Source organism: Chamaea fasciata, unplaced genomic scaffold, assembly GCF_029207755.1.
Source record: "Chamaea fasciata isolate MVZ Bird 193981 ecotype frontalis unplaced genomic scaffold, bChaFas1.0.hap1 SCAF_1, whole genome shotgun sequence".
Lineage (NCBI taxonomy): Eukaryota > Metazoa > Chordata > Aves > Passeriformes > Sylviidae > Chamaea > Chamaea fasciata.
The window spans coordinates 79,794,335-79,817,994 of NW_027094086.1; the positions used below are offsets into that span (position 1 = coordinate 79,794,335).

At 33.9% G+C, this 23,660-nt stretch overlaps 1 protein-coding gene across 2 annotated transcripts in view; it reads right to left on the reverse strand.

Moving 5' to 3' along the window:
• The window catches only part of CDH9 (cadherin 9), a 101,004-nt gene that overhangs the window by 37,144 nt on the left and 40,200 nt on the right, over positions 1–23,660 (reverse strand). For both annotated transcript variants that reach the window (XM_066186537.1, XM_066186544.1), the window contains one exon: positions 11,045–11,339. In XM_066186537.1, coding sequence (XP_066042634.1) covers positions 11,045–11,339 — 295 coding nt within the window. The remainder of the gene's footprint in view (positions 1–11,044; positions 11,340–23,660) is intronic.

The following is a 23,660-nucleotide window of genomic DNA, read 5'->3' on the forward strand; positions in this document are numbered from 1 at the left end:
TTCTCTCTGTGTGATGATTATTTAATTCATATTATATTAGAAAAAATGTTTTTATCATAAACCCAAATATGATACTTTGTATTTTATTTCTATATTTTAGAGATTCTTAGATGTTATACAGAAGTCTGGTAGAGAAAAACAAACAAATCAAACCAAACCAACAGAATCAACCCAGTCTTTCTTTTTTTAGTTTCAAAATAAATGCACGCAGGTGTTAGCATGAATTAAAAAGAAAAAAAAAAAACAAAACAAAAAAACCCCCAAAAAAACCCCACAAAACAAAAAGAACAAAAAAAAAACCAAGAAAAAACAAGCAAACAAAAACCCCCCTCAACTTTACAGACAGCTGCAAATTATTAGCAACTAAGGTGAATACTCAGGCATCCAGAAAACTGGTTTTTTTTAATAAAAACATAAAATATTCAGTAGATTAGGCTAAGTAAGCATCCCAGATGGGTTTTAATTTAACAAATAACAATGATTTAAAAAAAATTGTAATTCTCAATGTAATTTGAAAAATTTCTTTTATGGCTACATATTAAAAAAATCTCAAACAGATTTACCTTATATCTAGTTAATTGCAATGCCTGACTTAGATCTGTGTAGTTAGCCTTCCCAGCCAACTACAGAACAACCACCTGAGAAATTCCATTCTCAAAAATAAGTTAAATGAAGAAAAGTTTTTTTCAGCACTTAAAAGTGCACAAGGAGCATAATAACATGATTTCAGAAAAGAACTCTGTGTGTTAGCTTGATATAAACAGTGACACTAATGTTAGCGCTTTTAATGCATAATCTGTCCTTAGACAATCTCTCCTCTCCAACACTAAGCTGTTTAATTTAATGTCTGGCATATTTTAGTTGCAATGAAGTCTATAACACACATATGCCTCTGTTTGACATGTTCCTTCTGAAAAAGACACAGGGGTTCCTAATATTAGTACTGTTAATTAGTGCCAGCTATTCCAGTCCTTAGTACCAGCAGTTCGATTGCTGCAGGCTTCAACATGGTCCCATAAATGTGAGAAAGGTCTCATTGCAAGCCTTATTCTGCAGCATGTCTGAGAAGAAGGAAAGTTATTTGGTGGTTGGTAGCTTCAAAGGCTCATAAGGGAATAAATTAGGTGCCTATAAACTGGCATTGTGCATAGGAATTCTATTTACTGTGGCTGTGAAAACAGGTTGCTCATGGTTGTGAATAGTAACATGTTTATAGCAGAGGATGTATAGAAGGATGTATGTTCATATCAAGGGTTTTATGCACTGGCTAAAGAAACATGCTGTTTCAGAATGTAAGTGATATTTTTTGTTTTCTGATGTGAAGCCATGAAAGATGAAAGGATTGAACATCTGGTCAGAGGGACAGTATCTCTAATCAGGCAGACCATATCCTATTGTATTGCCCTGCAGTATAAGCAAAAGTGCTGATGTAAAGAATCCAGGAGCATTATGCTTCTGTTCACAGATTGTGGTGTTAGAGCTGAAAATCTAATGAAATAGAAGTAAGGAAAATGAATGCATAAAATAATATTTAGTGTAGATGTCCAATAGGAACTTGTAATGCTAATTTCAAGCTCTAAATTAGAGATGTCCAGGTCTCTGTTTTGAGGAGGGGGGTGTTTAGTCTTTTTTTCACTTTGTTTTGTTTTCAATGTACACAGATAATGGGAAATAATAAATTTGTTGCAATAATGTAGCCAGGCAAACTGTTTTGCAATGTGTCATGTCAAAGAGATAGAAGGGGAGGCACATTTAACACAACCCAGATCTGAACGTTCCTCTTGGCAAGATGACTGTCATTCCAAGGCTATCATTTTGATGTCCATTGCTGCAGTAGCTGAACTTATTATTACATATCTGTGGAGTAGAGCAGTTCTAGTATCCTATGAAGTAGTAGTAAATTGAGTTTACATGAGTTTGTAGTGAGCTTAAAACTGCATCTCCAAAGTTTAGACCAATTAATTGATGAATCCTTAAGTCCCACATAGTGGTATACAAGTCCCCCATCCTGTTACTAATTGCTGTATTTGAACTTCTGGCACCTTATATCTTCCTATGAAAAATATTTTAAATGAGAACTCTGTGAAAGGTCAGAAGGTGGAGATCTAAGGGAGCTTAAATGAGGTCACAGACTGACAGTTGACAGTGGCTCAGTTCTCACAGGACAAAAATAGAAAATTGTTTATCCCTTCCTGTGTTAGCAGCAAACACTAGTTACTTTTACTTGCTGACAGCACTTCTTCAAAACCCAATTTCTTGTAGCACCAAGAGTCAGCTGTTACTCATATTACGTGACTAAATGGTTCTGGTTTTCCCATTGTGCTGCCTCTGACTTACAGTGTCTTAATAAGAAAACAAATGTGTCCCCATCTCAAAAGAAAAAAAAAAAATAAGAAAGAAAGTGGGGAGTCCTGTCTAGGTTAGAAGGGTTTGTAGCTGAAGAAAAATGGCTATGTCAAGTGATTCTTTAGCTAAGGTTAGACACTGCTAGATGAAAGAGTCTCACCTGCTTTTACCTGCTATATTTTGCATATTCCTGTCACTTGCCTATCACTGGTATCTAACCTCATGTGATCTGAAACAGGGAACAGAAGTAGAAGAAAGGTAATATCGACCTTGAACAATCCATCTTTATGATGATTTATCTCCTTAAACATTCTTCTTCTGGGTTAAGAAGACAGTGGGAAAAACATAAGAGAGCACACCTGGGAGGGAACAGAGAGACCAAAAGGAGAAAAAGAGTGCCTCTCCTTTTTCTGTAGCTTGAGACCTTATCTGCAATGTTGAAATGTTCTGTAAACTTTAAATTTGCCAATTATTTGAATTCTTCAGAAAGATGTTACAGATGTTTTCTACTGGGCTTCTGTAAAACCTTTGGCATGGACCCCCACAACATTTTTTCTCTAAACTGGAGAGAGAGGGATTTGATAGGTGGACTGTTAAATGCAAAATGAATTTGTTGGACAGTTACATCCAGTGTGTAGTGGCCAATGCCTCAGCATTCCAATGGACATCAGTGACAAGTGGTGTCCCTCTGGAGTGTGTACTGGGACCAGTGTAATTTAATATTGTAATTAATGACATAGACAAGGGGATAAAGTGTAGCCTCAGCAAACTCATTGACCTCAAGTGAATAATGTGATTGACACATCTGAAGGACAGGATGCCATCCAGAGGGATCTGGACAAGCTTGAGAACTTTCCATGGGCCCATGGGAATCTCATGAGGATTAACAAGACTAAGTGCAAGGTGCTGCATCAGGATTGGGGCAATGCCCATATCAACACAGGCTGAGGCATGAACAGATTGAGAGGAGCCCTGCTGGGAAGGACTTGAGAGTGCTGGTGGATGAGAGACTTGACATAACCCAGCCATGTGCACTCACAGAGAGCCCATAAAACCAAATATGTTCTGGTCTGCATCAAAAGCACTTGGCCAGCAAGGTGATACACCACCTGGAATGATTCATCCAGCTCTGGGGTCCCTGAACAGGAGCAACATGGACCTGTTGGAACAAGTCCAGAGCAGGCCATGAAGAAGATTAGAGGGATGGAGCACATCTACTGTGCAGAAAGACTGAGACAATTGGTATTGTTCAGCCTGGAGAAGAGAAGGCTTCAGGACTACCTGATTGAAGGCTTTCGGTACCTGGATGGACCCCAAAAGAAAGAGGGAGAGAGACTGTTCACAAGGGCCTCAAGAGGGAATCATTTTAAACTGAAAAAGGGTAGGTTTAGATTACATATTAGGATGAAATTCTTTAGTTTGAGGGGTGGTGAGGAACTGAAATGGGATGCCCAGAGAAGTTTTCCCACTCTGGGGAGGATTCAAGGCTGGGTTGGATGGAGGCCTGAGCAACCTGGTCTAGTGGAAAGTGCCCCTGCCCATGGCAGGGATCTAGATATCTTTAAGGCCCCTTTCAACCCAAACTGTTCTATGATTCCAAGATATACACAATGCATACATATTAGTTTTAGGTTATTTATATTATATTTTAGGTTTATTTTATCTTCAGTCTGTAACCATGAATAATAGTAGTTTTAAATGGGTATTTAGATTTTACAGAAATTACACACATTAATTATGGAATGAACACCATGCAGGATAATCCTGACACTGCTGTAGCATCCAGATGAAGTCAGCTGAGCTGTACAAACTCAAAAAAACTTGCTCACAGTACCAGAGCTGTAATAAGTTCCTTGTAGACATCCTTTTTGCAAGGAAAATGCTGTCCATATTATAGACATAGATAAATGTGTAGACAAATCATAGAATAATCTAAGGTTAAAATAATCATGATTTGAATAAGATTTTTTTGGTGTTCTAGTAATTTTCTTTTGAACACTAGAAATATGAAGTTTTAAAGCATCCATTCATCATGCTCTTCTAGAGTTCTGCCTCATGCCAAATGAAAAAAATGCTTATAAATACTTCTATATAACTTCCTAATTAAAATACTATGTGTGTCCTTACCAGACTTCATGCCCAAAAGTGGAAGAAAAAACCCCAAATACTGCAAAATTCTTTGAAAATATCCTGGAAAGATTTATGATTTTGGCTACTTAATGAGAAGAGGGTTTTGACTTTTTTTGCCTCGGTGGCTTAAGAAAATGTTACTAGAAATTTTCCTAATAAATAAGACTAAACTCTTATTTAATATATTTTTATTTAATTCATTACAAAGACTTGTATGAAAATAAGAAAGAATTTTAATTTGCATAAAATTTCTGTATTTAAAAAATATTCTGGCATTTACAAAGGTTTTGAAATTCTATAGTTATAGTGGCAAATGCAAAAAGAAATATTGAAAGTATTCTAGTTACAGAATTTTTGCCATCTTGTTTAGTTTGACTAAAAGTAAATCTTGCTCTATCTTGTAAAATATGAACTTGTGGATAAAATATTTTTTTGAAATTTATCTTTCTCTTAAGCTTACTCAATAATTCATTTTAAAATAGAGTGCACGTTAACAATTAGAATTCTGAAGTTTTGCAAGATAGCAAACTAGGTTTTGTTAAGCTTGTGTCAAAGTCAAGGCAGTCATTCATGGCTTTTTTCTATAAATATCTGAAACCAGGGAAAATATGCAAAGGAGAAAATATAAATATTTCCTGCTGAAACATGAAAGATGAGAGCTGCCTCCCTTTTGTTGTTTATACACATCTGTAGATTAATGAGTACTGACATAAGCAAAATCAAAAATAGAAAATGTGATGGTTACTGCATTTGGTTCTTTTTTTTTTTTTTTTTTCCTTTTTTTTTCCTTTTTTTTTTATTTTCCACCATGAGGCTTACTTGTTCTTGTAAGAACTTCCTATACAAAATAACAAACTGTTCTTGAGAAATGCACTTGAGATTATGTGATGCTGAAAACATGGTGTAACTAAAAACAGTATCAGAATGGAGTGCAGTCTTACTTACATGATGTAGTAGTCATGATGATTATAGATTTGCAAGAGATACTATAGAAATATTGAACAATGATAATGAAACTTCTAAGAGAATCATTGTATAATTGGTGTTTCAGGATATACTACTGCACTCAAAGACAACAGAACAGTAATAAAGTAATGTTAATGCATATTACCCAGTGTGTTTTACTCCAATCACATCTAGCTTTTTATTCTTGTGTGTCTCTTTATATTTCATTTATGTCTTTTATTTAGAATAGCTGTTCAACACAAGGCATGTATAGTCTTGCTATAATCTTCTACACCTCAACTGAAAATGGCTATATTTATATTTTGTATATAACATTCTTTTATCAAACCCCACTGATCAGCTAAAGAAAAACTTTAATTCTGATTATTTTCATTAAATATGCTAAATTTAACCATTTAAGATATACTCATCTATATTTGGATGGATCCTGTCCTGTAGAAATCCTGAAATATGTTAGATGTCTTTGGTTAGATCTATAAATTTAGAAAGTAGCAGTTTGAGGAAATAACTGGTAAACTAAATGAGACATTGTCCCTTTTCCTAATGGGATCAATGAAAAGATTAAAAATTTGTTGTGAAATGCTCATCAGCTGCATGCTGAAGGAGCTTAATGAAGTAAAACTGGTAAGCTTTATTCATTAAAATTAGCAAAGCAGGTACAGAGGGATGCAATAATATTGACCTGGGTGTCAAAAAGGATTAACTATACAGGACATTTCAATGCTAATTTCTCTTTTCCAAAAGTTATTGATAACTTCATTTATAGCCTGAGAAAAGGAGTTTACTCAGTGAGATGAGGTGTTAGTTTTTATTTGATTTAGGATATTTTTCGGAATGTTTCACTTGGAAAAATACTTGGACTGATCTTATACTCATGTAAGCCTTGAAAATGAAATATTAGATTTTAAGTGTGATTAAGGATGTACTTTTCATTCCACTTGAAGCAGAAACAAAAAAAAAAAAAAATTAAAAAAAATCATGATGCATGATATTTTATTTATTTACGTTTTGGGGGTTTTATTTATTTAAGTTTTGTAGGGGTTTGGATAAGTAATTCAGACTAAGTCATGCTTGAAAACCACCATTTCTTCATTGAAACCAAGACTGCGCCTTAGAACTTTGGCATTCCATCAGTTTAAAATATTGAACATCTTTTGTAAGTTTGCTTCTTTTATTATGTTTTGATTAACCTTTATGGGTATTCCTAGCCTCTCTTTCTCTTTTTTTTTAATTATCTTTTTTTATAAATCAATTTGCTAAATCTGACATGATTTACAGGATTCTTCCAGTCAACTCTAGTATTGTTCAAAAAATATAGCTACAGCAGTTATACTTTTGCACTTTAGTACAGCAGGTGATTTTAATGAGAAATCCCATGTTATTGAGCTTAAGAATGTTTTAAACTAACTTTTTCATTCAACTTTTTAGGTCAATATCAGTTTAACATGATCATTTCCATAAAATTTATTTGAAATGGCTCTGCAGTCAGCTCACTTCAGTGATTTTGATTACTCCCAGTACTAACTTTGCTACACAGGATTTTAGGTTTACCCATAACACTGTTGGATTGAATCCTATTTATGCATAGCAGGGATAATTTATATATAACTTGATGGTTGCACAAACAAGTGCACAAATAAGCATTCATATTTCCCCCAGGCTTAGATAGGTTGTGCTGAAAATCCATGTTATGCTTTCACTCTTCTTACTATCAAACTAGTTAAACATGACAGAGGTTTGCTTATTGGTGCTGACAATCACACATTCTGTCAGAGGTGTTGACTTACCATTTTCCCTTGTGTGCTCTAGACACAGTTATTCCAAGAAGCAGTCAGTAACACACTGAGAAGTACTTAGTATGATTGCAATTTGAATATCAGGTGTACACACAGCTGGAAACATTTCTAGTGATGATTCCTCTTCAATTTCTCAATCTTAGTGACATTTTTCAGGGCTTTCAGAAATATATGCTGTCATATTTGTTGGACTTGGCAAACACAATAAATATAATAGTTAAGGAAAAAATTGTGGTTTGAGACAAAAAAATGGGAAGAGGTACAAAATTGAAAGAAACTGGGATTTTCCTACATTTTGACCTGCTTATCATGAGTATATCTACTTCTTATAGTGTGAATAGTGTTACCATATAGTGATTTCCAGCCACAAAACTTCTTTGATTAGGTATGCAAGAATCTCTATATACAGTCTAAAAAACCATCCCTCCTAATCTCAAGTATTTATGTAGGTAATGCAGGAATATTTTGACTTTTTCATTTCAGTTAGTCTTAATAAAGATGATAACTTTCTTCCACAGATTCTTGATTTTATTATATTATTCTTATTTTAATCCATTTGTTTTAGAGAAAATATAGAATTAAAAGCACCTCATTTTTTATTCTGGAGTCTTCTGTTTTTCTGAAATGCTATTCTGTGATTTCTTTCTTTGTCCTGCTCTGCTCGGCACTTGTGCAACCCCATCTTGAATACTGTGTGCACTCTTGTGTGACACGATGTAGAAGGAGGGGAGGGGAGGGGAGGGGAGGAGGGGAGGGGAGGGGGAGGGGAGGGGAGGGGAGGGGGAGGGGAGGGGAGGGGAGGGGAGGGGAGGGGAGGGGGAGGGGAGGGGAGGGGAGGGGAGGGGAGGGGAGGGGGAAAGGAAAAGGAAAAGGAAAAAAGAAAAGAGGGAAGGAAGGAAGGAAGGAAGGAAGGAAGGAAGGAAGGAAGGAAGGAAGGAAGGAAGGAAGGAAGGAAGGAAGGAAGGAAGGAAGGAAGGAAGGAAGGAAGGAAGGAAGGAAGAGAAGAAAGAAAGAAAGAAAGAAAGAAAGAAAGAAAGAAAGAAAGAAAGAAAGAAAGAAAGAAAGAAAGAAAGAAAGAAAGAAAGAAAGAAAGAAAGAAAGAAAGAAAGAAAGAAAGAAAGAAAGAAAGAAAGAAAGAAAGATTGGTGTCTATTAGAGAGTATCCAAACATCCAAATGAGGGCAACAAATATGGAGAAGGGCCTTGAGGAAATGCTTCATGAGGAATTGCTTAACCCACTTGTTCTGTTCATCCCGGAGAAGAGGAAACTGAGAGGAGGTCCCCATTGCAGTTACAACTTCCTTGTTAGGGGAAGAGGAGGGGCAGGCACTGATCTCTTCTCTCTGGTGACCAGTGATAGGACTTAAGGGAATGGCATGGAATTGTGTCAGGGCAGGTCTAGTTGGATATTACAGAAAGGTTCTTCAGCCAGAGGGTGTTTGGGCACTGGAACAGGCTCCCCAGGGAAGTGGTCACAACACCAACGCTGACAGAGTTCAAGGAGTGTTTGAACAATGCCCTCAGGCACAAAGTGTTCTTGGGGTGTCCTGCTCAGGGCCAGGAGTTGGACTTCAATGACGCTTGAAATTGTCTCCCAGTTCAGTATAGTCTATAATTCCGTGGTTCTATGAATTGTTTTACAGACCACTCTAACCTCAAATTACACTTTAAATTCTACAGAACAGAAACAACTAAAAGTTTTTTGCCTACTACTTTAACAATGTTAACTGTTGGGCTTCTATTTTAATTGGGTTTTTTTCCAGTTAGGGTATCCAATTCCTTATCTGGAGGAATGGTACAAAAGGACTCCAAGAAGAAATATCTATATGTATGTAACCTTATTTATACCTGTATGTACATCCTGACCCTTGAATTAGCATTCTTATCACTGACTTCAAAAATATAAAATATCTGTTTCTAGAATAGACTGGTCTGCATTTGGGTTATTATTCTATTACACTTTAAAAAAATTGCAAAACTACTTTTATTCATTCAAATTCAAATCCTAAAAATTCCCACTCCAGTGTTTTTTATATTCCTAAATGCCAAGTAAATGTCAACTAAACAGAGGAAAGAGTTACTCAGATCTTTTCTTATGTCTTCATATTCGGAGCCAAAGGACATTTTGTACTGTTTATATCCTTTTTCTCAAGGAAAAGTACACAAACACTTCTTCAAAGTAGAACTCACATTTACTTGTGTCTTTTATGGACACTTCCCCAGCTTAAAGTACATTATGGTACTTTCTCTGTCATCCTTCTAATCAAATATAAACATTTCATAGGCTTAGTATTTCTCAGGCAGTGCCAAAGCACTGGATCATATTCACTTCTCTTTGATTCATGCCTCTCCATTGACTCTATTAAAGTTGGACTAAGTGATAATGTTAAACATGGACATCATATTTTTTCCTATCTATTCCCACAGAGTTGCTTCCTTACAAATATATTTCAAATTAAATATGACAGGTGAGGTGCACTGACAACATTTTTCTTTTACTGATTATAAGCAAAGAAAATTCTGAATGAAAAGGATTTCTCTATTTTTAATCTATCTTTAAAAGAAGCATGCTTAGGCTCGTCATATTACACATGGTAGTGCATTTGTTCCTTTCTCATGCTTACAAAATACTATTTTATTATTATACAATATTTTATAAGTATAAAATACTTTTTTATAAAATAAGTAAAACTAATATTTATACTTTCATGTTTATAAAATAAATTCTTATTCTGTTATACTTCTACTGCTCTCAGAGATATTAGCTTCTGGTAATTATTTTGTGAAGATGCATATTTATCACAATATTCAATGTGTATTTTATTGTCTCTCTTAACAATGCCACCATCCAGAGCTGACTTCACAAATCATTACAGTAAATCATGAGAAGTAAATAACACTTGAGAATTTTTCTGTTAGTTGTTTCCCATAGCTTATGGATTTTATATTTACTTATGAAAGAAACTGTCTTTGCTGTAAAAAAGTGGAGCACTTAAGCAGTGATAGCTTCTGATGAATATGTGCTGGTGAATATTATCTATCACTTTATATATTTGAACAAAACTCAGAGAATTTTTTTCCTGTTATGCTGTATTTATCACATCTGCTGTAACTCCACATTTTTACTTTTCACTGCAGCAGTTATAAATGGGTGTCAATTTTTACCCATAAAGGCAAATATTTTTAAAACAAGAAAAGTTAATTATTTAGAGACAGTGTTCATATATTCGGTATGAAAAAAAATCACAATTAAATAAATAAGTCCATACCAAAACAAACAAGCAAGCAAACAACAAACGACCCATCAACAAGAACTATCAATACTGATAACAGAAAGAAAAAAAAGAACTGTAAAAACATATTTTGCAGTACTTTTGAGTATTAATTGATCTACATACTTACATGTTTAAAGTTGTTTCTGTCTAAAGCTACAAAAAGTTTTAGTACATTAAACTACAAATACAAATACATAGACAATACTCTTTATACAAGTGATAGCGTCAACTGTGAAAAAACTATGTAGTATCTGATGAGACAGCCATGCATGCTGCATTTCTTGATGGTTCCAGTGGGCTTGAAAGAGGGAAGAGTAGCTTACAGTATGGAAAAAGGATTAAAAAGTGGATAAAGATGAAACAAATGAATAAAAGCAGAAATGAATTATTTATGGTACATTGCTGGCAACAGAAATTGTTCCATGGATATTCAGAGCAGCTAGTAACAAGTTCCTCAAATAATAAATTAGTTATAAGTTCCAAATAAGATCAATCAGCTTTTAGTATTTTACATAAGGAGTTTTTACCTACCAACTCCAGACATCTCCGGAATACTGGCGGTGTACATGTCCTTGGTGAATTTTGGTTCATTGTCATTGATATCGTGGATTTTAATGATAAATTCAGACTCTGGCTCCACTTGTCTCCCAGTTTTTCTGTCTATAGCCTTGGCATGTAACACATACAGGGACTTTTCTTCTCTGTCCAATTTCTTTGCAGCATGAATATCTCCTGTATTTTCATCTATAATGAACAGACTGCCAGCCCCATCTCCTGTTAATATGTATTTTAAATTTCCATCTCCTTTATCTTGGTCAGTGTGCAGCTTCAGAGAGGTAGAAAAGAAGAATTTTTTAAATATATGTATTGTTATTACAGACCAAATAATTCAGCATATATGAATAAGTCTGTACAATCTTGACCATAATTGGTCAGTTGTGGTTATCTTCTGTCAGTCTGTTGGAAAAATTAAAAATTTTAGACTCAGTCATACACAAAAAATAGGTGCAAACAAACTCATAAGGACAGAGTAGGATGTAGAAGATATTGAAATAGTATTTAAAATAACAAATTTTAACAAAAATTGCATTTCTTTGAACACTCCGACCAGAAAATATCAGAATTCTCCTTTTGGAAGATGACAGGTACTGTAAAACTCCCAAATTTCTATTTGTAAAACATCTCTTGCCTTGTATTTACTGGTTGTTGATAAGGCAACCAGTTACCTTGAAACAAAATAGAAGAAATGAGTTTTAAGGAATGGAGATTCTGAACTTCCCCAGATCACCTATGAATGTTCAGATTTAAGTAATTTATGTTTCTATTTGTATCAGTTTCTTATTTTATTTTATTAAGGAAAATCTTACCTCTTTCTTTCTAGTCCTCTCCATGCAGAAGAAATAGATTTCAAGAATGCTAGGAGGTAGATGTTCAAAGCATAGAGAGGACTTTAACAATCCTTTTCCTACTGAAACTCTTTGTAAGAGTTCAAAACTCTCCCTGTGAACTTGCAGCCAGAGGTTAATTTCCCATATAGCACCATTATGAAAAAGCGTGTAAAACCAAAATAAAAACAAACCATTGAAGATGACCCAGGCACTAGAAATTCTCACATAATGCACTTCTTCAGGAGTCTATTCCTCTTACTTCATTTACATGATCCTGTAGTTCATTTTTATGAGCTTCTGCAGTATATTTTCCTTTTAAAAATCCTTATAGTCACATCTGGCCACAAATTGGTGACATGAGTGCTTCTCAAGCATGGACAGAGAGAATCTTATCTTTGCCTGTTTTTTTTTTTTTACTTCTCTGAGTAGATAAATATAATATATCAACAACTTGAGAAAATCTTGTTCAGTATCAAGTATTACTCAATAATATTGGTATTATGGTATATGGTATTACTCAGGAGATTCACTAGAACAAAAAGTTTCTTTTTGCCAGTTCTTGACTTGTTTCTGTATTCCTGTCAGTGTTTACGTCCATGTTGCATAGCTGAGCCATTGCAAAATTTTTTTTTTCTGCCTGTATGAAGGATGATTGCAATAGATTTTTTCTGAAATATTCACTATAATTTTTCCTCTATTTTAACACTGTATCATAACTCTAGTCAGCAAATACTGTCTGGTTATTGTTTTGGTCTTCCCAAGATAAGACTGGATGAGGTAACCATCCAAGGTAGGTCATCTCGTAGTAAGTTTTAGCCCCTTCTGTGTTCAGTGTCTATCTGTAATAAATACCTGTGAAAATTATTAAGGATTGCATGGTCATCTGCTAAAAAGAGGTTCTATACATTAAAAGGTGCAAATAGCAGTCCATAAAAATAAATAGTAGAAACTTGCCAACCTCATTTTGACTGCTTATATGAGCAACTCTGCTGGTAATCTGGAGTATACAACCTTTTGAAAGGGACACCAGTAAGCAAGTGGTGGGAGCAGTGATTTTTTCTATGCTAGCAAGTGGGTCTGAAAAGAAATTATATGTGTCCATTTCCATTCCTTTACCCATCTTCCTAATAATATACAGACCCTCTAGAGATTAGGTTCATTTATTTTATCTATGTGTTTAAACTATCTACAAAGATGTCAGGTAACTTAAACTTTGATAGGTATTTTAAGCTTCCTACTTGTCCCATGTTTCTACCAAATGATAAACAGAATTTTCAAGCATGATGAAATTGTGACTAAAATGTGATTTCCTAGAAATGAAGTTTCACCACCTATTGCCAATTTACAATTAGGAAGTACTAAAAGTATGTTTGCAAACTGTCTCTTATCCTAAATGTGAAAATATTCAATACTTATGTATGTTTTGTTTTTCTCTTCACATTAGAGGAAGCTCCATTTATCTGTGAAACAATTTTGCAACATCATAGCTTGTGAAAAAAAAAAAAAAAAAAGGACCATTTTCATATACTGGAATAAATAAAATAAGATATTACGTGACATCTTATAAAATACTAGTTTTGTAAAACAGAGTAATCAAGCCATCTTTTTACTATTTAGAATTATATAGCTACGAAATATGCTTTCAACCTTTGAGACAGAATAACTCCAAATAATATTGTGAAGGTTTATGCAAAATTAATGTACTGATATATGTATTTGTAAAGAGATACTGCAATGCAATTTTGACCAAACTATACTGTGTTTCTTGATGACTGGTAATCTTCTATGAACTGCTTTAATATTTTGAATTTATAATATAAAATATAATTCCACCTTTTCAAATGTTTATTATTCTACATAAAGTCTATAGAAAATTGCCTGCAGTAAATCACATGCAAAAATGTGGTGTGTTATAATAATCATGCCCTTTTATTGACTAAAACCAAGGAACAAGAACAGAAAAAAAATATAATTAATATCTCCAGATACAATAAATCATTTTACATTCAAAATAGTTTGTTGAACTTCTTTCATTAGTAAAGTGTTTAGGTGTGTGAAAGAGGCTCAGATGCTCAAACTGGAAAAAAAATATTAATACATGTGATCTGAAGTAATCCTTGACTGCTTTCATTTCCCTCTACCTTTTACAGACCTATCAGGTCTGGAAATGCTCACCATTTACAGAAAGCAAAACATCATTCCTGTTGTTTTTTCTACATGAACATTTTCTAATTGGATTGGGGTGGGTTGGAAAGCCAAAACTTCACATGGGTGGAAAATGAACTTTTCAAACATTACCTTTTCTCATATCACAAATCATTTATTCTGCAAGTCAGATTACCATGAAACACTATGATAAATAACAGAAAGAAAAAAGAAAAAAAGCCAACCAACACTCCTCCAAATCAAACCTACAAAGAAAAATCCAAACACACTTCCCAAAAATCCCAAACAAAAGCAGATAATACATTAGATTTCTCAATATGTATATGTAGTACATATATGTAGTACATATATATAGTACATAGTGACCAGTGATAACAAATGCCATCCCCAATAATTCCTTTCAAAGATATTGGGATGAAGACATAACCCAGATGCACTGCTGAGTATCTGGATTTCCTAATATTCTTTTGTACACATTTCTCTCTTTGTAGTCTCCTGTGTGACTGGCTAAAGAGTTCTCAGCACAAATTTTCCTGTGGATCATCAGAGACAAAGATATTGGTAATGATTAGGGGAATGATGATCACCTATTTTTTAAAATCATTGTCTTTCAAACATGGGCACAAATAAATTCTCTCACAATCTTCTTCTTTTTTTTTTTTTTTTTTTTTTTTTTTTTTTTTTTTTTTTTTTTTTTTTTTTTTTTTTTTTTTTTTTTTTAATGTGGATGAAGTGTGACTCTCAAATTAGCCTGTCTATCCAGTTCTGTGAACCGAATTTTTATGTGATGTGATAATTGAAATCTTGGTGTTCTCAAAAATCCTGACATAAATTTACGTGGATCGCTGTTATTCCAATTTTCAATAAATGAGTAAGCAAGCAGAGATTATTTCAGAGTTCTGTTAGTTTCCCTAAATCAAGTACCTTGCCCCTCTAGTTCACACTTCACCCTTATTTAGTACTAAATATTTATCAAGAAAACATTTGAAGGCATATATTTTCTTGCTTTCAGGCACTATTTTTTTTTGACTAAGCATTCTTAATTTGTCTGAGGCTAATTCATGACTTCTCTCAAAAGTCCTGTTATGCACAGTAGACAAGATACCAGTATTCTTTGAAGTAAAAAATACATCTCAAATTATTAAGTTCAAGAATTGGTATGGAATGTCAAACAAAATATAGAGTAAAAGAAGTATTACCTTAGAAAAGAGTTCCTTAAAGATCTACATTTCTTATTAATTCAGTTTTAATTTACTAAATTCCCAGTAAACTGCAGCCAGTCTCATTCTTAACTCTTTCTAATAGACAGTAACGCTTTTCAAGTTAGGCAGTCATAAAATCAATGGAAGAGAAGAGAATCAATAGACACAGTTAACAAATTATATAGTGTTATGAATGCATTTTCTGCATTTTGGAAGAAAGATATTGCCAGACTTCATTTAGATTACATTTTATTTGCAGTTTACTTTCACACAGCTATTGTTGCAGAAGAAAAGGAGAAAAAGAGCAATAAAAGCTACTTATTACTAGTGATGGTTATGAATAACTACAGTGAAAACATTTATTTGATTGCCTAAATTCAGAAAAGAGGTGTAATCTTTGTGGAGAAGGGAATTTAAAGACAAAGACATTGGTAGAGGGCAGACCCATGTTTTCGTTGTGGTAGGCACTCTGCTAATGCATACAAATTTGGACGTTTACAATGTACCTGTCTATCTTGGTATAGAAAAAGATCTATTACTACACATCTCTCACCTTCACTGCCTCCACCCATACAGTTGTTTCTGTCAGAGGAATCCTGATGTCCTGTGGTCTATTTGCCTGTAAATACTTTCTAGTAGGTGTCAACAATTTTCTTTCCTTATCTTTAAAGTGAAGAAAATACACTGGTGGGTTGTAGTGGCTCTAAATTGGTGTATCTGCATATTTTAGTGGGAGATGAAGACCAGGCTAATTACCACATTGTCATGGTGAAACTACTACCAGAACACAAGTGAACCTCTTAAAGGGTTTGTCGATGAATCAAGATTACATGGAGCAGCAGTCAAAGTTAGAATACAGATGTGCATGGGAGAATGAAAAGATGCAAATGCAGAGTTTTAGTCACAAATATTGTATAGGGGGGAGGAAGTGTCTAGATGTTTCATAAACTTATCATATAGGTAGATAGGTAGGTAGGTAGGTAGGTAGGTAGGTAGGTGATTGGAATCTGATCTGGAGGATAAATGAATTCGTGGGCATGTCTAGTCTGAGATCCAAACACCTGAAAGTCCAGACACTGACATCCTGGTGTCAATGTATTGAGGAGAGGTTCCTACTTGTCTCAGCTATTTTTATTTCCTCTCCTGAAACCATGACAGGAAGGAATGGAAGGAAGATGCAAAACTGGGTCTTTTCTTGGTGTGGGGAAGCAGTTCTGGGTACCACAGGTTATGATAACCACTTGTTACCAGCAGCTGTGTTGTGTTACCTTTCTTCTTGTGTTCACTGTCAAACACATTGCCTTGTATATTGTGAAATACTGTGTTTGGTGTTCATCCTTATTTCATATTTAGTGTTGTGTAGAAGTAGAATTAAAAAGCCATTTCAGCCAATGTCCTACAAATTACACTAGAAAATAATGTCCTCACAATATTTATTAACTTCATCCTGTGGACTTGTGAAGATATTTTCATAATTTCTATGGTTTTGCTATGATAATCTAAAGGGTTTAATTCCTCTTTTGCATTACATTTGTGTGATGGAATTTTTAAGAAATCTGGTTTACAGCAGTCTTTTCTGGGATTTCTTTCCATTTCCACTAGTTAAGTTAGATTGAACTTGAATTTATATAAGTCATTGAAAATGTTGATGGTAAGTTTTTGAATATCTGTGTATGTATTTCAGATGTTCAGAGTGGCCTACTGCATGCTGTTCGTTAATTTTGTCTGGAATAGTGTTTTATTTTGATGTGTGTAATTCAAAGGTCTTTCTTAGGAGAGTTTCTTAGGGTGTATGATCTCAGTTTTTTCTTCTAATTGCTGCAGGTATAAGAATAAAATGTGAAGAATAAATGGTGCTCATTATTTTAGTTTGAGATTATTGTGAGTCAGCAGGGGAAAACTGGAAGCTATAAAAGACAAAGATTTTATCCCTGTGAAAATGAAAACTCATTTGTCTTATTATACCAAATGTATTTCTATTTAGTTTTCATGTTCCATAATGCAGCTGAAAAAATCTCTGGTTTTTTTGGTTTTTATTTTTTTAATATTTCATGAGCAATTAATACTTCAGATGGAAAATATTCCTCCCCCCCTACCAAACCACTGTAAATCCAGTCTCTTAGTTCCTGGTACAGCTAAGATGGTTCCACATAGAATCACAGAATATTCTGGATTGGAAGGAACCTTAAAGATCATATAGTTCCATCCCACCTGGCACAGGCAAGGACAACTTTCACATACAAGTCGTAACTTCACCTTTCATACAAAGTCTTTTTCTTGAGTTTACCTTTAGTAACATTGCTTTCTTCATAGCTTAAGGTGAAAGACTTAAGCTATCTGTACTTCAAATTGAAATAATTATCATAATGAAGCATTTTATTAATAGCTCTGTAGGTAGAAAATGTTGGGATTTGACTGCAACGTACCCAGACCTCCTGGCTCTGGGAAACATATAGAGAAAGAATAATAGACTGTACATGGCATGGACTATCAACCTGAAAAATCTCGTTAACTCTCAGATTTAGTATGATTCTTTGAAATATCCTTTTTTTTTTTTTTTTTTTTTTTTTAATTTTAAAACACTAAATATTATAGTAAGCAATGGGAAGCATAAATTATTCACGTGTGTTCAAAGTGACCCTTTCCAAAACTAGAGGAAAATAAAGAAAGTTTTTCTACTTTTGGGATTCTTCAAACATCTTTTAATCACAGATTTTAGCTAAAACTCCTGGCCTGAGGGAAGAAACATGCTAAGTAAAGGAAAATGTGTGTATGTTTCTTCTACAAAGCCATGTGTCTATTTACACCAAATTTCTATTCATAAATGGTGATTATATGATGCTATTCTGAAACTGTAAAACAGAAAGAAATTGAGTTTTCCAAGTTATCCCGGTATGTATTAAAGCAAAAATTGATTTGACTGTAATTATTGTTCTTCAGTTTGCTCCAGTTAAAGAAGGTTGTGTATACAGAGGGGGGAAAGAAGACAGTATTTGCGAAAGAGGATGAGTATTAACTGAAACAAAATAGTTTAAGTCTAATGAAAAAATGAAAGTGGTGTGCTTGGAATAAGGGCTGGTATCATCTCAGACAAACCTAAAATCTCACATAAAATTCATTGAGTGCTAGTGACAGGCAGGATATTAACTAGTGCCCCTATTCTATGATTTCAGACCTTTGTGAGACCCATAGCAGTTAGGATACAGAATTAACAGCAGCTCAGGCAATATTCTCCTTCATTAGCATTTTAGGTAATTAAAAACTCTTAAGACATCTTAATAGCTGCAGTAGTTCTTCAGTGTAGATCGAAATAGCAGTATATGCATAGCTTTAATTTTTTATTTATGTGTGTTTAATCAAAAGTTTTATGTATGTGCTAAATAGCAATGTGTTTACCTGACTTGTATTTGTGATATCAGCACAAACTTCTTAATTAAACAACCAGACTCTGAGTGTGATGGTAACCTAAGTGACTGTATATTAAACAAGGCAAATGACATTTAGTTTCCCTATCTTCTGCTTTCCAGCATCTGATTCTTGTGTACAGCTGTCTAGTGTTAGAAATTCTCTAGAGAATGATATTGTGAAAAACACTGCTGACATCAGCTGCAGGTGCTGATTTTTACTTAGCACTTAGGGGTAAATCTTGTTTCGATTCAAGAAGAGTTCAGCAGCATTCTTAGTAATCTTTCCTTTGAATGATACAAACACAACATGGGGAAATTCCATATATATCTTCCGCATACGTAGGAAGGAGTCCTGGAAACCAGAGCTGTATTCTCACGTGCCCCCTTAAACTTCTTACCTTCTATGTCTCTTCTGTGTTCTTTATGATAAGTTGTAGTCAAACCTGCAAAAATGGTTGCATCCTTCTGCACAAAGAACTGAATTTCAGAGCACATAATATTTTTTTCTCTGTCTACTCTCCAAATCAACAGATGAGTTATAGGTTTTCAGCCTGATGAAAAGAAACAACTTTTTTACCATTATTTATGGTTTGTCATACACAGTCATTTGTCTGTTTCACAACATGAGATACAGATTTATGGGAAGGGAGTCCAGTCATCAACTGGGTCCATAGGTCAGAAATTATGACATCATAACACCAAGCACAGTCACTTTAATCAATCCCTGGAACTGGTGTTAAATCCATCATTGTTTTAAAGGCTTCACAATAATAGAGGTTATCTTTCTCACGGATTTTTCTTTCACCAGAAATTCCTGAGTGAAATCTGTCTGTGTGCATGACTTTTCTTGCTGTTTTAGAGGCACTCAAAATGTCCTTTGGTTCCAAAAGATGTGCACAGAGATAGGTAGGAATAAAAGCTCTGGTCTGGAAGCAACATGAGTTTGTCATATGGATGGATTATCCCCTATCCTCTGCAGAACTAATTGCTCTAAGCTCAGGTCTATGCTAATAAGCTTATACAAAATACTCTAATAGGGGACACCAATGGTTTTTTAGCCAAGTAATTTATCTCAGAGGCAACAGGAGGTGCTGGTTTGAATGGGTATTCATTCTGACCAGGGTACTTTTTGATTATCTTAGTGTCCCTGCCTCCCTGGCCCCAGAATTTAAAACTTTTACATTATAACAGACCGGTATTCGGTTTTGTGATTTGTTCTTTTCTATTTTTTTTTTTTTTTTAATGAATCTGATGTCGTTGAACTTGTCTGGTTAACCATTGACTTAACTTTGGACAAAGAGTGTTTCAGGAGTGTCATCCACAACAATTCAAAAATATATCAATAACAGGAATATTTGAGTATTTTGTCACTTCTGATCATAATTTCATGTATATATATATACACACACACATGTATATTTATAGACAGTTATGCACTGATCAAGACTGCATGTTTTTTAGGAAGTCATACAGTATAATCGAATAGTAAGATATTGAGATGTAAGCAATATGATCAGGGTCTTTTTTGGCCTTAAATATGTAAATGAACTTCCAGGTTTTCAGCACCAAGCAAAAAAACCCAAACTATAGATTTGCTGACTGAATGTTTTTTTAAGCTGCTGGATATGTAGTTTCCAGAAGTATTCAAAACAGGTTATTTACCCTCCTTAAAACATAATTATCTTTACATTAATGCATTTCAAACATAAAAATTGATATGCTGAGTTTCATGCTTACTGATTCACAATGATCTCTACCAAAAAGATTAATTTTAAAATAATGTATTTTTCCAAATATCCTGCTTTGCACAGTGGGGAAAAAAAAAAAAAGAAAAAAAAAAAATGTGGAGGCTGCACACATTTCACAAGAAGAAATTAATTCATTCCTCAATACTAATTTCAGAATTTTGTTGTTACGTGGGTGCACTTTAAATATCTTAAATATCTTAAATATTTATCTAAAACCAAAGGTTTTAAGTAAAACCAAATTTCAAATGAACAGTAGAGGAAAGAAGGTAAAGTCATTGTTTAAATTATCACTAAGGTCCTTTGTTACTGCCTATTTATTGACAGTGTTGACAAAGCCAAAGCCAAAGCCAAAGCCAAAGCCAAAAAAAAAAAAAAAAAGAAAAAAAAAAAAAAAAAAAAAAAAAAAAAAAAGAGAGAAACACAGACTGAACTTAATCTTAAGAATTATACTGTTTCTCTGTTCTGTTGACTGTATTGAAGATGTAAATTATCATACCAACTCAATGGTATGTGGAAGTATTCTGTAGAATTATCCATGTCATACCTTCATCAGTGTGAGTGCAATTCCCGTGCCTCATGTCTGCTCCAAGACAGACATACATCCAACTTCTGGTAAATCTGGGAAGCAGATTCTCAAAGGTACATATATGAAACAAAAGGTTTTAATCAGGACATGACATAAGAAGTGTCAAGCCTTGAATCTGTCTTATGATAAGGTAACTTCCAAAGGGAAGCTATTTTTTCAAGAAGAGCGTCATGAAAACCAATAATTAGGAGAAAAAATGTTTAGTGTATGTTTTTCTTTTTCTTATTTGTCACTCATTTTGTATTTATTGAAATTTGCATTACTTATGCATATAGTTCTGTTAAATCTTGTTTAAAAATACCATCTTTGGAAATTCAGAACTGTAATGAGGGAAAATACAAGGCAGTGGCTGGAATAGTTATCAACACTTCTTGTTGACTTCCATGGCACAACAGAAACTGGTGAGTGTAACTCCACTTGGAGGGTGCCTGAGATGGACTTGGGGTTCTCCATAAACCACAGGCTGATTGTACCCGTCTGATTAATCATGAAGATTGAGGCTTAGAGGGTAGGCAGGACGTGGCTGCCTGGGGCTGCCAATGAAAACTCTATGAAAGAGAACTAGTACCTAGGGAAATCAAAGCATAAGGCCCAAACCAAGCATAAAGCCCTGCAGACCAACAGTGTTGCTTCATGGTTTTTTAATAGCTGAATCTTCAAGCTGGTCAGATGAAGTGACATTAAGGAGGAGACATTAGACAGTGCAGAATTTATTTAGGAGGGGTTAAAAAAAAAAAAAAGAGAGAGATTCTTAATACAAATATTAATTTAAAAAAAAAAAAAAAAACCAACAAAAAACCAGCAGGAGCTAAATAAGGGAATAGTTAAACTATTATTAGTCAAAGCATTTGCATGTGTTTAAGGCAGATGAAATTCTGAATGCTAATTTTCGAATGACTTTATGAAAAGAATATGGTGGGGGGGAACATGAGAATTCAATGATGACGGTCTCCATTCTTTTCTGAAATCCATTTTTGTCTAAAAAATTTCTTTGTACTTTGGAGAAGGATATAGTGCACATGATAAAACTGGTTGTTTTGCTAATTATCCTACAACTTTAACTGGAGTCAAATATTCACCATGACCTTGTTAATTATTTGAAAATGTGCTTTAAGATAGAACTTGAGATTTTGTTATTATTTAAAATAAGAGAAAGGAGTGGGTTTTTTTCAAATTGTTTTAAATGTTGATGAGTGCTGTCCTTTCTGTCTTGACCTTTCCAAAGAGATAAGCCTTGCCATTATGTGAATTTGTCCCTATCCAGGAGCTATTCCATTCTGCATCAAACGGTTGTCATTGACTTCTTCTGTGACCTCAAGTCACTGTTTCAGCAACTTTATTGCAGTTTTCTCCTCAGAAAAAAATGTTTTGTCAGCGCCTGTCTCACAGTAGGTGATGTTCATTTAATGTAAAATATTTTTTTATATTTCATTGAATGATACATATGAAAGTGGAAATTATTAATCCTTGAATCATGATTTTAACTTTTGGTTATCCTTTTCTCTTTTATTCTCATCAAGGAGATCAATGTAAATCCTTTCTTTATCCTGAAGATAAACCAGTGTTTTACATGGATATACACACACATATTTTCATATTTTTTAGGACAATAAAAAGATTTTAAATTATGGGGGGTGGGGTGGTTGTTTCTTTTTCTTTTACACAATTGGAAGTTAGACCAAATTTAGCCAACTGAAGTACAGAGAAAATTAATTGCAATATCTAGAATATGATGAAAACAGAATGGGTGATTCCTGTTTCTCTCCATATTTTTGAGGGACTGAGGAATTTCTTCTGCTGTAGATTCATATTTTCTCCTTCATTTAATGCCTTTCTGTATGTGATTCTAAATTTTTCATATGGGAATCAAACCATGACCTCTTCCATTTCATAATTACTAGCTTTTATGGAGATTAATATATTTATATGTTCTGTGAAATTTAGAGCTAAAAAACCCCAACAAACTTTAGTGATTTATTTTGCTTTCTTGCAACAAGCCTCTTTCCATTTGCTTCAGTGACAATGGATACAGAAATATTTGTTTCAATGCCAAATTCCTGTTGAAATTCATTTTATTGTCCACGTTACTTGTTCATAGCTAATTAATATAGGTTTAAAATTAAACGTAAATATTTAAATATTCATTTCTTTTAGTAACTTTTTCTTACACAGCACACGCAGTCTTTTTCCCGTTTTTTAATATTATTTTGCAGGTATTTTATTCTCACCACTTTAAATGCAAACATAGCAATAGTAGAGAGAAAAGGAAAGCAAAAAATACTTTCAATATTTTATTTTTCATTTCTTAATTTGTTCTTATCAGTCAGCTACCTGCTGTATATGAGTATTTAATGCTCTGTTACCTGCTGGCATTTGACAGGGTTTATTCATCAGAAATGCTTATTAGAAAGAAAAATATGTTTACTTCCACAATCCCTGTAAGACTGAACTATCAGAGGGGCACCATTTTTAAAGGTTGCATCAGTACTTGCAGCATTTTTATCAGTGTGATATATTAGTACTTAATTTCACTTTAACTGCATAGAACTTGTAAACCAGAGCTATTATATAAGAACCAAATTTATTCGCAATATTTTGAAATTTAGTTTAGTTCAGATCTTAATCAGAAATATGTGGTAACATCTAGAAG